Source organism: Astatotilapia calliptera, chromosome 18 (genome assembly GCF_900246225.1).
Source record: "Astatotilapia calliptera chromosome 18, fAstCal1.2, whole genome shotgun sequence".
NCBI classification, from domain to species: domain Eukaryota; kingdom Metazoa; phylum Chordata; class Actinopteri; order Cichliformes; family Cichlidae; genus Astatotilapia; species Astatotilapia calliptera.
Window position 1 is genome coordinate 22,207,039 of NC_039319.1, and position 15,294 is coordinate 22,222,332.

The 15,294-nt window shown below is 41.1% G+C and overlaps 1 protein-coding gene across 3 annotated transcripts in view; it reads left to right on the top strand.

Annotated features, from left to right (window-relative positions):
• The window catches only part of LOC113011381 (ephrin type-A receptor 3-like), a 79,293-nt gene that overhangs the window by 49,833 nt on the left and 14,166 nt on the right, over positions 1–15,294 (top strand). For all 3 annotated transcript variants that reach the window (XM_026150908.1, XM_026150909.1, XM_026150910.1), the window contains exons 11-13: positions 10,308–10,375; positions 11,092–11,217; positions 11,358–11,543. In XM_026150908.1, the coding sequence (XP_026006693.1) occupies positions 10,308–10,375; positions 11,092–11,217; positions 11,358–11,543 (380 nt within the window). The remainder of the gene's footprint in view (positions 1–10,307; positions 10,376–11,091; positions 11,218–11,357; positions 11,544–15,294) is intronic.

Consider the following 15,294-nt stretch of genomic DNA (forward strand, 5'->3'; position numbering starts at 1 on the left):
GCCTGGAACTTGGCTGGCAATAGACAGCAAATGAAGGGATGCACAGGGGCTCTTTGACATATACAGTAAGGAAGTCCTTGGAGGATCATGATGACACAGGTGCAAACGGCACTATTTCCTAACTGTACAATTCTAAACTTATTGCTAGCAATACATTTTAAAACCATGTGTAAAAAGGGTCTTACTAAGTCCAGAATGCTAACAACATTTTGAACAATGTGATCAGCGCTTCCTATCGCTCAACTATAATATAACTTTCACAGCCACAGAAGCACATACAGGCTTACTGTAGCCTTTCCTGGCTGCACGCTGAACAGCTCAGCCTCATAAACGGTTTGATTTGCAGCTATTCTATTCTGTCCTGCTCTCGTTTATTAAAGTGCGGTTATGTTATTGTTACCGCAGGAGGGAAAACATGGAAAAACATCGAAAGCTCCTCAGACACAGCGCTGCGCTGACAAATCACACCCGCTATTGCTGTGTGCGTGCCATTATTGCGAGGCGAGTACACGCGTTACGGTGTGTGTTTGTGTGCGAAAGCGTGCAAAATGCGAAGGTGCTTTTGTCCTCCTGAGGGTGCTTTGGCGTGCTGGCAGGTGCGAACGATGGGGAGCTAGAAAGCGACTGGCATAGCCATGGATTCAGCAGATGGCCTTTCACGCAGAAAACGCTCTCTCCGCTGTTCCTCACTTTCTCTCGTTCTTCTTGTTAAACATGTTACAGCTTCTGCCTCTCAGCATCGGTGTGCGTGTGTGTGTGTGTTTGTGCTTCTGCTTTGTTTGCGGTCTAATGATCCTTCGGCCTCACAACCGTCTCCTTTTCCAAACAGCCGTAGATTTTGGTTACATGCCAGGTTCCTGAATGCCTTTTTTTCTCTTTCTTTCTGTTTTCGTGTTTTTAAAGTAGGAGTTTTGGCGAGAAGTTTGCGTGAAGTTGTTCCATCTATGTCATGCCCGTTTTTTTTAAGTTGGTTCGTCTGTAGTCTGTCCATGCGTGGAGCACATCTGTTGTCAGAGCTGTAGATATCCGGCAGGGAGTCAAGGGTCACAATCTGTTAAAGCAAACGTCAAAAGAAATATGAAAAAAAGAAACCAACTCGAATCTTACTTCAAAATAAGACGTACTACTATTTACCAAAGCTGTGTTTTTTGTTATTTTTCCATTGAATTGGGATCTAATAGAAATCTGCTGATCGCCATCTTGCAGTGTTTCGAATCTTATCATCTTCATTGTTATGTATTATTCTTATTTCTGAGAAAGGAAACTTTTTTTTAAAGCGGAGTACGGAATAACAAAAGGTGAAAGGCGGCGAGAAAGAAACACAAAGGAAAGTAAGCTGTCATAGTAGGAGAAAGACTTTTCAGTCTCACTAACAGAGAGCGGTAACAGCTCTACCTCGCAAACACAATAGCATATCCTGTTGATGTGCAATCGTGTCTGTGCGTGTAAGCTCTTTTACCACCACAGCATCTGTTGTGGAGCCCAGGGTTATTCTTAAAAACTTAATGACACAAAAGAGGAGAGGAAGGATGAAAAAAACGTGAGGCATGTGCTAATGAAAACACGCTGCTGAGAGAGGAGAGAGCAGAGTGAAGACGCATTGAGAGAAGGAGGCTGAAGATCTACAACGCTGAGTGTAAAACAGCTCGAAAATGTATAAGCGTGTTGGGGGTGGGGGCTGTTTTTGTATTTCAAAGATGCCGTGAGAAAAAGATATTCAGTTTGTATTTCGAAAAAATGAAAAAGATTAGAACCCCCCCACCCCAGGAAATAGAAAAAAAAAATAAGGGCATAAGCAACACACCTGCTATTTCCAAACGGTGAATTTGATTGAGGTTAAAATCAGCCAATGCAGCTTCCCCTGTGGGTGCTGTTGGTCTGTTTGCTCAATAATAACATTAATAATGGTTTGTTAGCCAGAAGGTTCTGTGTAAAAATCTAAAACAGGCCAGGTTTGGCGACACGCGTGTAGACATATGCAAGGGTGTCATTTGTACGTATTGCTTGGATGGCGGCGCTGTCAGCGAATGCAGCTAAGCTGTAGGGTGTAGCCAAATACAGCTTTGTCTGCAGAATGCCTAGAAAGTAGCGTGCAAACAGTGCAATAACAGCAGCTAGTTGCCGCAGGTGCAAGAATGTATCAGGCAGGATCTATGCAAATGAGCAGATGTTGCAGTGGGACAGATCAAATGCCCTATAAACATCTGAAAAACCTCAAAAACTGTTTTCATCCAGGGTTTTATGGTGCATTTAAAAGCTTTTATCCACTACACACACACTTATATAAGCGCACATATTACGAACATGACCTAATCAAGTTGCGTCGGTGTAGTAACATCATTAGGGAAATTAGTTTCACACGGATCTCGCTGCAAATACAAAATGCACTTCACTTAATGATACAGATGACATGCTTCTCCCTCTCTTTTTGCATCCTGTACAATTTGACCTTTCACCGTGCTGTTAAAGATTCTTCTACATTACACCCATTACCAAAGCACGGCTTCAGACCACACTGCTAGGATTCCCTCACGTCCTACCTTTTCTTTCCCCTGCCTTCTTTTTCCTTTCCTTCTTCGACTCCACTCTCTTTAATGAGAGACACCGGAATGAAATGTTTCCAAACAGGGTGTTAATGAAACATAGACAGATTTATTAGTCATAACTCTTCAGCTAATCATTTCCCCTTCCTAATAATTAGCCCGAGCTGAGTAAATCTTTTTACACTGTGGTCAGAGAGTGCTGAGCTGGTGCCAGACGCAGCCAAGATGGAGAGTGAAAAGAGCCAGAAGAAGAAATCGTACTCGCTCGTTCTGTTCATCGACGCTCAGTAACTTTTAAAAATCAGTCTGTCTTTGTTTGTTTGTTTGTTTTTTTGATTCCATGCTGCTTTGACTCAATTAATTATCCACAATCACCTCAGTGTTTGTCGCCGCTCAAGCTTTCAGGTTTTCGGTTTTGCTGCGAAAATAATGAGAGTGAATTTAATCCATTGATTTCATTCCCAGTAATTATTTTTTATTTAATAGCTTGATATTAAATGGAATCACCATTATCACGAGTAATGACGAGAGCAGATGCCCACAGCAGGGTGTTTTTATTTATGTGTGTGGATAGATGTGTCATTTCATTGTGTCATGCTGGAGGGGTGACTAATGATTTACTGATTTCATTTTTCTAGTCATTCTGATTAGCAGTGGGAAAATAATGTGAAGAGACAGGAAATGAAAGAGGAGAGGAGAGGAGATGAGAGGTGACGAGAGGGAAGAGAGGAGGTGACAGGCGAGGAGATGAGGAGGAGAAGAGAGGAAAGGAAATGAATGCAGTTTTTACATGAATGATCCTCTTTGGACTCTTCCGTACCTTCGAGTGTATCCATTTTTTAGTCGACAGCCGACTTCTAACTTCTTATAAAAGATGGCTGGTCATTACCCCCCAGAACATTCAAGTTCAAGCTAAAACTAGTCGAAGGTTACATCTTTGGCTTCTTCTCTTTGCCTCACATTGCTGCTTTGTTTATGTCTTTGGACCTTCTCTTTATACTTTTTCAAAGAGTGGCCTCTGTCCTGCTCAGTTTCAAGGTTATTCCACCATCTGTATTTGCATCGCTCTCATCCCTTCGAACTCTCTCTGCCTTTTGTGAAAAATCGATCTCCTCATACTGTCCGGCCAAAGTTTCCTTTCGTTTGATCAGCCTGTTTGCGTCCCTGTCTGGTTCTTTCTCAAGTGGCACTGTTCTCCACTCTCCACTTTTTCTTTCAACCATCTCAGCCTTGAATCTTTAACTTTGTCTCCAAACTGCTCAACCTGAACTGTGCCTATGATATACTCCTTTCTTATCCTGTCCCTCCTGGTCACTTCAGATGAAAATCTTAGCATCATCGGCTCTGCCACCTCCAACTCCGCCTCCGGGCTTTTTGTTAGTGCCACCGTTTCCAAACCATACATCATAGCTCACTACCAGCTTGTAAACCTTCCCTTTCACTCTTCCCGCTATTCTGTCACAAATCACCCCTGACACTCATCTCCACCCACTCCACCCTGCCTGCATTCTCACTCTTTCGCTATAACTCGTCGCTCTCATATTTCTGCTGCTCCATGCGCTTCCAACTCCAAGCTTTCTTTTTCTTCTCTCTATGCTACACTCAGTGTTTAGCATAGAGAGATGTTAATGATTCTTTGACAAAATAGCTTTTTACGAGCTGCAGGCTATTGCATCCTCTGAAACAACATATTACAGACCAGAGGACACAATCAATATCTGACAGTGGTCATTGTCCTAATTCCACACTGCACTGATGAGCTTTAGCAACCTAGTCCAGCCCCGGTCTAATAAAATGACATCAGAATCACTGACTACTTAATTCAATTATCAGAGGAAGCACAAATCAGCACAGCTCGTTGCTGTCGATGGTGTTGTCTCCCACTCGCTTTCTCTCAATAGTTTGGAGTCAGACTGAGGGGGAAATGGGAAGCAGCAATGGAACCCGAGGCTAATAGACCAAAAAATGAAGACTTGGCATAACACTGACAATATCAGAGAAAGACGGGGCTTGCTTTTTCACACTTCCTGCACTCATACACATGTGGCATCTATATTTGGGCTACTGTGAAATACTGATGAAGATTAAAAATAGTTTTTAATTTACTTTGTTTATGAACAAAACAGGACAACAACTGAAAAAAGACATATCCAGGACGAGGACAAAATGACTTATTGGAACAGGGCGCTGCAGGGGTTAGTGTAGTGTGTGTAATGTGTTAGAAACCTCTGTGTAACAACTTTTAACCATATTTTCTCAGTGATCAAGGGACGGCTAAAACAACATAAATGCTGAGATTTTATTTTATTTTATTGTAATTAAATAGCTAACTATATACAAAAATTGAATTGGTTAAAGTATAAATTAGAATGAGAAAAATTTAAATGTGCATATGTCCCACATGCAAAGCAAAATCCATGCAGGAGGCCAGATGATTTTACAGGTTTTACAATCCTGACCTCCTGAGGAGAGACGTATCACTTAAACTTTAATAGTAAATACGGATGCATGCATCGGAAGGTCTGATATTTTAGCCCACATTAGTGTCAACGGCACAGTCTGATATCGAGCATTCACCTCGTGTCCATGTGAGTTAACCTCTGTGTGCTCTGTTACCCTCCCAGAGTCAAGTGGGCCGACTACCCCAAAGTGTCTGTTTGAGTACATTTCAGTGTGGATATATCTTCTGCTTGTCTTGTAATGAACTGGAAACCTGGCCAGGTTTTTTGGTGTGTTCTTGCCATCACACACTGCAGTAATCTGCAATGATAACAATATGAAATGATCTGGCTTCCTTTAATTTAGAGCAGGAATGCGTGGATGAATAAAAACTGAGTGAATATGATGTATATATATGTATGTATAAGATGAAGTAAACACATCTGTTATTTGTCCAATCGACTCCTTAATTTCTCCAGTTCTTCTGATCTTCTTTTTTCCTATTACCTTGTGGTTTAGCCAAGACACATAACATTTCTTTCTCAGGACATGTCCTGCAGCCAAACTGGTGCCTGACACTCTTCTTTTTGTCATCTGCTCTCAATCTGTCTATCAAGTCTTTTATTCTTTCTCTCTTTCTTCTCTTTCCTTAAGGGGTGAACAGCAGTTTGCTGATCCCGTTATGCTTGTCTCCTTGTATCCCCAGTTCATATATGAACTGGGGATAGCCTACACTGGATTGTTTCCAGATTTTACTTCTCCTTGCTGCTTTATCTGTTTAACTTTTCCCCCTTTTGTTTGCATCTCTTCTTTCTCTTCTGCTTGTGCTTCAGCTCAGATTGCTGCAGCACAAACGCTGCCCCTGCTCTCCCGCTCTCTGTCCACATCACTTATGTTAACCTTGGAGTTTCTATTCCTACGGCTGCCTTCCTGTCTCGCCTTACTCTTCCCCTCCATCTGATTGCTTGTTAGTTGGTATGCAGGCTTGGACCCCTATTGTGCATTCTTGCCTGTCAGCACTCTCGTTCTCAATCTCCCTTTCCTTCTCCCTATATCTTTCTTTATCCCCCCCCTTCCAGCTCCTAGTGGTGAATCTTGCTCTCTGACAAAGAAAGCAGCACAACTACATAAAGAGCACAAGTCAGGGCCTGTTCAGAGAGGATGAATGGATTGCAACAAAAAGAAGAAAGAGAGGACATGTTGGCAGTCAGACACTTAAAGGCAGAATTAGGGAAGAATTTAACACCTCAGAGAGATAAAGTGCAGCGGGGGAAAGGAAGAGGGAAGAAAACAGGGAGGGGCCACGACGAAAATAATATATGGATGGAGTTCTGCGAGGGTAGAAGCTTTCTCGCCGAATGACAAATGGGTCTCGAGTGACAGAGTATTATATTAAAAAGCAAATTGATATGCAAATGTGGAGTGTGTGGCTTTGGAGGACAGGGATAGCCTGTTGTCCTCACTGAAGTGGAACAGTGAGGCAGAGAGAAAGGTGAGAGCCCGGCTTTGATACTGATACAGAAGTCCATTAATGTGTGTTTTTGCGTGATTGGTGGGTGTACTTTAAATCAGACGCAGCAAAGTATAGCCCAGGACCGTTCACGTCACAGTGCAGTACAGCATGATCGAGCATCCGCTAGTGGAAATCCAGGAGGACTTCCTCATTATAAAGTCTGTTCCTGCACCAGACTCTATGAGTGTTCATAACGTATGGTAAATCCATGCGGCAAGAAACTAGTAATTGAACAAGGGTACGTCACGGGCAACAGTGTTTTAAGCAGTTGCACTCAGTCGGTTTTTGGTCAGTGTATATATAATTATATAACATAACACAATTATATCATCTCCTTGACTCCTGTATCACTTGTAAAGAGAAAGAAGGGTATCTTAACCTACAGCACACAGTATCTGAGACTGATATTCTAAGATTTGGTTAATTAATCCCGAGTGAATGACAACAACATGGATTCCAAAATGGAAATGAATAATTTAAGCCAGAAAGGCGGGTGGATGCAGTGTGTGGATAAATCATTGAAACTGTGCACCACTGTGTTGATGCCTGGAAGGAGAAACAAAATTATCTTAAGTTGTGAAGCCACTAAAGCACCCCAAGCTGTGCTATTCTGCGATGTCTTTCACTGCTCTGCTTATTAGCTCTTGAACTGGGACGCCAAACCCAACACGCTGAGAGCAAACAGACGGGGGGAAGGTTGTTAAAACAGATACTGTTTGGTTAAGATTTTTGTAAATCTTCTCGACTTTAACCACACCACATCACTAGCTGTGATCAATGGATGGAACAGATTAGACTGTATGGGGGAAAAAATGACCTTCGACTGGAGGAGCAGATGAACTGTTTAAACTGTTTAAACATGGCAAAGTATCGACAGTGCAATGCTTGTTTTCAGCTGTGCAATTTTTCTATTACTATTCGTAAATTTTCGTTTAAAAATGAAACGTGAAAAATCACTAAAATTAGCAAGTAAAGAAATGGAAAGGTCTTATTCCAGCGTCTTTAGTCGAGCAATCACAGGTCAGCTGCATTTAATTGGAGATATTAAATATCTGTTTTAGACGCACACACATAGATACAGCTGTCAGGGGAAAACAAAAGCCACAGCCATGTCAGGTTTTGCACCGTGTTTAAAACTGCAGCGCTAATGATTCATGACACTTCTAACTGGAGAGGAGAAATGAGTTGCTCTGTAATTACTATGGAAATGTGTTCATTTCCCATCAGACACACACACACTCACAGATAAGCAGCATGCACCCATGGTTACAAACTAAAAGAGTGATCCGGAGGTGTTTCAACCATTGGTTTTGGTGTTTTGCTGATCATATACACACGTATGTGTTTGCGTGTGTGTGTGTACGCATCCCCACGAGATTATCACAGCTAGAGTCGAGGTGTGACCCATGTACCCATTCCCCATATGTTTTAAACGCATGCCCCAAAGCTCTTTGTGTGTGGGAGTGTGAGTCAAGGGGGTAATGATAGTCCCTTGGTGCTCAGCTAGCTTGAGCTCAGCTGATAACCAGGTGGGCCCCACCTCCCATTTCATAAGAACATTATGCCCCCCTCCTCTTTATCCTCAAATACCAGTAACCAGTCTCTGCCGTTAAGTGTGTGTGTGTTTGTGTGTATTCCCAAAACAGCCTATTGATGTCTGGGTTATGCCATGCATTCAGCTGTGTAAAATCAACACAAGGATTAAACACCAAATGACTGAGATTTTCTGAGCCTAGTGGAACCCCACCTTTCTGCATTTCTGTTGCCGTGTGCTTCATTCTTAGTCAGAGCACATCATATTTCTTTTTCCCTCAGTAGTCCTCTCTTTTATTATTTTTGTCTTTATCTCATTTCTCCTCTCCTTTGCTTTATCAAATCTTGGCCCGCTGTTTCTTTCAGTCTCCGTTTCTCTTTCGTCCTCCTCTCCACTGCTTTCTTAAATCGCGCGCTGTCTATGCTTCAGATTTCTTACTCCTGGCCCTGAGCCCAAATCAATTTGTCTTCATGATGGACAGACATACTGGCTAAGTCCTCCTTTACCTGTACAAGACTCAAGGAGAATGTGATAAAAGGGAGGAAAGGAGGGGAGACCTATGACCTTTAGCAGTCCTCTTAGATTATAGTAATAAACTAAAGAATACAAAGCAAAGAAAAAACAAATAAATAAACATCCACAAATTCACTTATTGTAAATTACCTTGAAATGAAAGAGGAGGAGAGAAAAATAGAAACCATGTGGTATTTATGTTGTGGTTAGTGAACCATTATATGATACTGCTTTTACATTTTATGTTTTTGTCCTGAAGTTTTGATCTAAATTTAAAGGTGCGGTAAATCTCAGAGACAGTGTTATGGTTGATTATAGCTCTTAAACACTGTTTGAGGCAAACGACCAACAAAGTGGAGAGAAAATACACCGTTCTGTCAGGAACACACAAACACACACAGAAGCACAAATCCTCCCCCGCGAGGTCTGTAAGACAGAAAAAGTTAACACTTCCACACAGCTGCAGTGCAAGATTGAGCTGATCAATTTGTCAATATTTTGTCTTGATCATTGGGCTGACCCTTGCTGCAGGGTGCCCAGAGGGGGCTGGGGAAAGGGCATAAATGTGGGTGTGTGTGGCTACAGTTAAAAGCGGTGCTTGATGGCCAGAAGGGTCCAAGGGAAGGTACAGAGGAGTGCATTAGTGCATTGATCTCTGCCATATACATATACAAACACATTAATTCTCTAACCTCGGGCATAAGAGCTCAGCGAGGAGGACTGCAATGAACGCTGGAAGCAGAGAAATATAAAAATGGTTGTTTTTATTTTTTTCTCCAGCCTTCTTTTATTCAGAGGAAAGAGGTGTGTGGAGAGATTTCCCTGAAAATAACATTGATTTAAAATAGCAAACAGATATGTGCAAATTACATACATACTGCACAGTCCACTTTAGTAGGTACACCCTTCTAGTGCTGGATTGGACCCGCTTTTTCCTTCAAAACTGCCTCAAAATCTAGGTGTCCTCTGACATCTGTGGCACCTCCACATATTTCTTCCACGTGTTGTGCATTCGAGATGCTCTTCTGCATGGCTTGGTTGTAGTGAGTGAATATTTGAGTTACTGTTGCTTTCCAGTTAACTCAAAGCAGACCATTCTCTTCTAACCAGTGGCATTATAAGACATTTTCACCATGAGTAGTCAGTCCATTCCTGCTCAGTTCATTGTTACCTTTCTTCCCTATTTTGATGCTACATTTAAAGTACCCCAGGTCATCATGATGTTCCAAAGATGCACTGAGTTGCTGCCATGTGATTATCTTATTGCATATTTGCATTAACAAGAAGCTGAACAGGTGTACCTAACAAAGTGGCCAGTGAGTGTGCATGCCCTTTGTTGGTGTAGAACATAGGTGTCAAACTCTGGCCCGCGGGCCAAATTTGGCCCTAATTACATTTGGCCCACGAAGCCAATACTAAATTATTATTAGAGCTGGCCTACTGGTATTATACAGATAATATATATATATATATATATTGTTTAGTATTAAGCTTTGCTTGTTCCATATTCAGTTTTTCAGCAAAACCTGTTTGAGTCCATAAGAAGAGATTCATTCTTAAATCTGGAGGAAGATTTTTTTTTTCAGTAAATATTAATGTTAGCCCGCGACCTTGTTCCAGTTTTGAATTTTGGCCCACTGTGTATTTGAGTTTGACACCCCTGGTGTAGAAGATGGTGGCGTTACTGTGGTGGAAGAATAGTCACTACTGTGAGCTTAGAGCTGCTTATTGTACAGCATTAGAATAAAAATGATCTCTTTTTCAGGCACTGTGGATATATCAAAGCCAAGCAAGACCCCGATGAAGAAAAGATGCAGTTCCAACATGGGCGAGGTAAAGACACGAGCATGTGCAGATCCAGATAATATTATATTAGATAAATATTATCTGCATGTCATTTGTCTTAAAACCAGACTTGCCACCCACATGTTATGAATCATATCACTGCGTGTATTTATGGCTGTAAACAACAAACAGATGGTGGAATATTTTTCAGTAAATGAACAAAGGCAAGCACTAATGTGACAACGTCCTCAGAATTAACCCCTTATTTTTTCACATGCATGTAATGCAGTCGGGCTTTGTTTGTAAATGAAATGTACAATGAGAACTTTAACAGTTGGAGCCAGAACAGAAATCTTTAATTTTTTCACATCCTAACCGAATAAACCACATTGTTTCACAGTTTCTTGCATAAATGTTTGCTGGCAGAGCGAAGCGCCTTATGGGTTCCTGTTAAAATTCTGAGTCATTTTCACACCACTGCTAGCAAAGTAGATATGTGTTTATTATTATGTAATAATTTGTAATGTCACTCAGACAAAGCGCTCAAGCTCCCGTCTCAACACGAATTTACGCTGTACAAATATCTGCTTAGACACTAAGTCAGTGTTGAGGAAAGTGTTTCCAAACTACCATAAAGATTCCATGAACTTTCCTAATATTCCAGACCATATCTCCAACATGGCCGGATTTTCTTACAGTGCATGTTTTTAAGCTGTAAGCAAATTAAATTCTGTGCCCATTTCCTCGCTTTTCCACTTGTGCAGTCAAGCTTCCAGGCAGCAGGACTTACATCCATCCTCACACCTATGAAGACCCAAACCAGGCTGTCAGAGACTTTGCCAAAGAGATAGATGCTTCCAATATTCGCATAGAGAGAGTCATCGGAGCTGGTGAGTTGGCATAACAAACCCAGCAGTAGACTACTTTAATAAAGGAAAAAGGGATTAAATGATTTCTTAATTTTAAGGATTAAAAGGAGTCAATAAAAGACCATGTTAAACTCAATGTATGTGTCTGTGCACACGTGTAGGAGAGTTTGGCGAGGTGTGCAGTGGCCGGCTGCGTATGCAGGGGAAAAGAGAGATCTACGTTGCCATCAAGAGTTTGAAAGCAGGATACTCTGACAAACAGAGGCGGGACTTCCTGTCTGAGGCCTCCATTATGGGACAGTTTGACCACGCGAACATCATCAGGTTGGAGGGCGTCGTCACGAGATGTAAGTGAAGGCAACAGTGTGACGAAGCCTTTACACTACGACGATGTTTTTAAGGAGTCCTTCGCTCCCCTCTCCCTTCTCTTGTGTCGATCTCTGTGTGTCGCACACCTGTTTGAGACTTAGCAGAGCTGTCAGTGATGTAAATCGAAGCTGACCCTGGATCAGATAAAAGCTCCATTACCATGGTAACACAGCGGTGACGCATGGCAGTGTGCATGTGATGTAACCATCCTCCTCTTAAATGACCATTTGTTTACTTCACAGGATTGTTTTTAGGCAAATTAGAATGAGTGCGTGTGTTCGTGTTAGATAAGGCAGTGCTGGTACAACAGTTGATTGGTTATCACTGAGCCACGCTCTCTCGATCATTCACTCCATCTTTCTCGAAATCTATTCGGCTCTTGTCTCAGACCTCTATCTCGCGCTGCTGCTTTCTCTCTCAGTCAGTGTCCATCCCTCTCTTTCAGTGGGTCCCCTGGTTCGCTCTATTCCATTCTCGCTGTCTGTCTCATTCACTTAATCCCAGTCTCATCTCCTCACCCTCTAGCACTCTCTTTCTCTCACTCTCTTTGTCATTCTCACTCCATGTCTGACAACGTAACTGCTACGTTTACCCAGATAAATGTGAAAATACTACACGGACACCTCCAGCTGACTATCTCTATCAACGTAATGCCTTTGAGCCCAAAGATTGAAAGAAGTGCAAGGATTCATCAAAGCAATTCGAAGGAAATCCTGATTCTTGCTATGTCTGGATATGTCTGCCCTTATGACAGGTTCACAACCAAAATCCATAAAGGAAAATGTCAAATATACATGTGACTATGAGCAGACAGCCAACAGATAATTATTAATTTTATTGATTTTATGTCACAATTTTTAATTTTAGAAAAAAAGGATCTTTTCTGTTTTTTTGTACTATGGTTTCAATCGCTCAGGCTTACAGGTTAAATTCCTGGAAACCACAGGCTTGGGAAAAATGCATATTCCCTAACTAGTTGGTAAGTAGTTACTGGAGGTTTCTAGCTTTCACTATGAAATCTGTTGCGCAGCCCAGTCATGCAGGCATTGCGATCAATCAGCGACCCCCTGGCAACCACAGGTTGCTAGGGAAAAATACATATTCTCTAACTGTTGGAAGTGGTTACAGTAGGTTGCTGGCGGTCACTGTGGGTAACTGGTTGCACTGGTTGGTATATGGAGCTGCACTGGACTGACAGATCAATCTCTAGACCTGTGTAACTGGGCTTTAGCCGCCGATTTTCCAGAAACTACTTGCCAAACAGTTGGGAAATGTACATTTTTCCTTGTCTCTAGCTCTTTGAGACTGTAGCCTGAGTAATCTACAATATTTTGTTTGCGTCAGTGGTCCCATCATAATTTCAACTTTTCGATTTCTGCAAAACTATTTTACAATAAGTATCATACACGCTTGTTAGTGGCTGGAGGCATTAAAGTTAAGAAGATTTTTCATTTCTCAACAATTGCACATTTATAGCTGATTCAGCTTCAGTTAATATCTGGATGTTAACAAACAATGAACTAATTCTTATTCATCGTAATCAAATTAGTTAATAATTAGTTTGTAAATCATCTATAATGAATCAGATATTATTGTAAAACTGCAACTAATGTTTAAAGCACCTTGGAAATTGTTAATAAATACAGTGTAATGCATCTATAAACAGTATTTGGATCGCTAAAGTTAAAAATAATTGTACAGCTTATTCCCTGCTTGTTTCTTTCACTTACAAAATAGGCCCATTCACAAACATGACCCTGTGGGATGAGAAATGACACTTAGGTTACCACTGTGTTAAAATGTGATTTTAAGAGCCCAAGCATCATTATATAAATGAAGATCAATGATGACTGACACCCATCTCACTATTCTCATCACATTGTCCATCTCTCTCGGATGCTGCTTGCTTGTGGCCTATTGACCCTCCTATGGGAATAAAACACTTTTTTACAACAAAATGATAATAATGACTAAAGAATATCATTTTATGTGTGCTGATGTCATCAGAATTTGATTGCTACTTAACATATAGTACAACATAACGTTTTTAAAATAAATGATTTTTAATTACACGACAAAGTAACATGAATTACTCATGTTTAATTAACTTTATGGATTATTACATATTTAATTAACTGTTAATTTACAAATTAAGAGCTATTTACAGAAATATTTCTCTTGGCTGTGCAGCACTGCATAACAGTCACGTTATAATGGTTAAGATGCCCAGTTACAAATACTGAAAATGTGTCAACCCTAACAATTAGCTCGCCTGCATTACAGCACAGTATAGGTTCAATCTGAAAGCTTCTTCTGATCTGACAGATATTTGAGGGCGGTCTATAGACAAGCAAATAAGAGAGAGAATCGTCATATTTATAAAGATACAGGCACCAAAATAAGCCTCGGCTTTTCCCCTAATCTGACTCCCTCCTCTTCCTGCTTAGTGACACAAACAAAGATTTTCAGTCCATCACACCAAGCTGTTCAGTGCAACTCAGGCCAACAAAGAGCAAGTGCATATACACGACCTTTTATTGCAATTATTAATAATTCATAAAGTTAATTGGATGTGTATTTGGCTCCATGAATATTCAACAGCATGCATATTACAAATGAGACTTCACTGCATTTCTTATTAATTTCTTCTTGTGCTGTCACTCTCTTTGTCTCTCTCTCGCTCTGTCTGTGTCTATCTCTCTTGATCTTTCAGACATGAGAGACATGTAACATGTAAACGTGTAATTATAGCACTCTTTTTTTCCAGTAACTGCCACTATTCTGTTTTAAAAAAACAGAATTAATTGAAGAATTACTGCCAAATCCTTGACGTTTTGGGTCAGAGGACATCAGCGGGGTTGACACAGGAGACGGTTAAAGAGCTGAGCAACGACTTGACAAGTGATTTGCTTTAACATAATCAAGTACTCATTACTTCGTAATGTTCTTTGAATGTAAAAATACGTTTGTGCGCTTTGGCGTGCTTTTAGCAGGTGTATTTAATGAGCGCTCGCCTTCTTCTACACGTATTACTTTGTGTCTGCCTTCTCACCTGTCTTCACGGCACATTGAGAAGCTGATAGAGCCCCTCAGAAACAAATCTCACGAGCAAAGCAGTAATTTCACAGGTCACAGCCCCGGGTGTGCATGTGCGGGCGAGGGGGTGAGAGTTGAGAGGGGTCAATAATTCCTTCAGGCCCTTTTCTGCGGCCCCAGCTGGTCCTTTTACACCACCCTCAGTCTAATCAGACAGGCTGACTCCAGCTGATCTAGACTCAGGTGTTGGTGTAAACAGTAGCAGACTTACAAGTAGAAGGCGGAGTATTGGTTTGAGTAGGAGTAGGTAGGTAGGTGTAATTACGGAGAAGCTCAAACTTGAAGGGAGTCGTGTTGTACTGCACAATACTTTCTTATACAAATGACAGAATGCACTGCAGCAGAACTCCTGATAATAAGTATTTCCATTTTCAAGGCTAAAATCATATTTTTGCAAGTAGTCCGGAATTCAAACACTATTTTGCTATGATGTAATATTTTTCTTGAGAAGTCACTAAATTATCTTAATAACTGCAGCATAATTTTCTTTTGATCTTTAATTGGATAATGGATTACTTGTTTCAACAGTGCAGACAGGAGTAATGTTAACTGTTGGCGGCATTGGGGCTCTTGATCTTGTTGTTACATGAAGTACAATAGGAGCCTTTGTTGTACTAATTATCTAAATGGTTG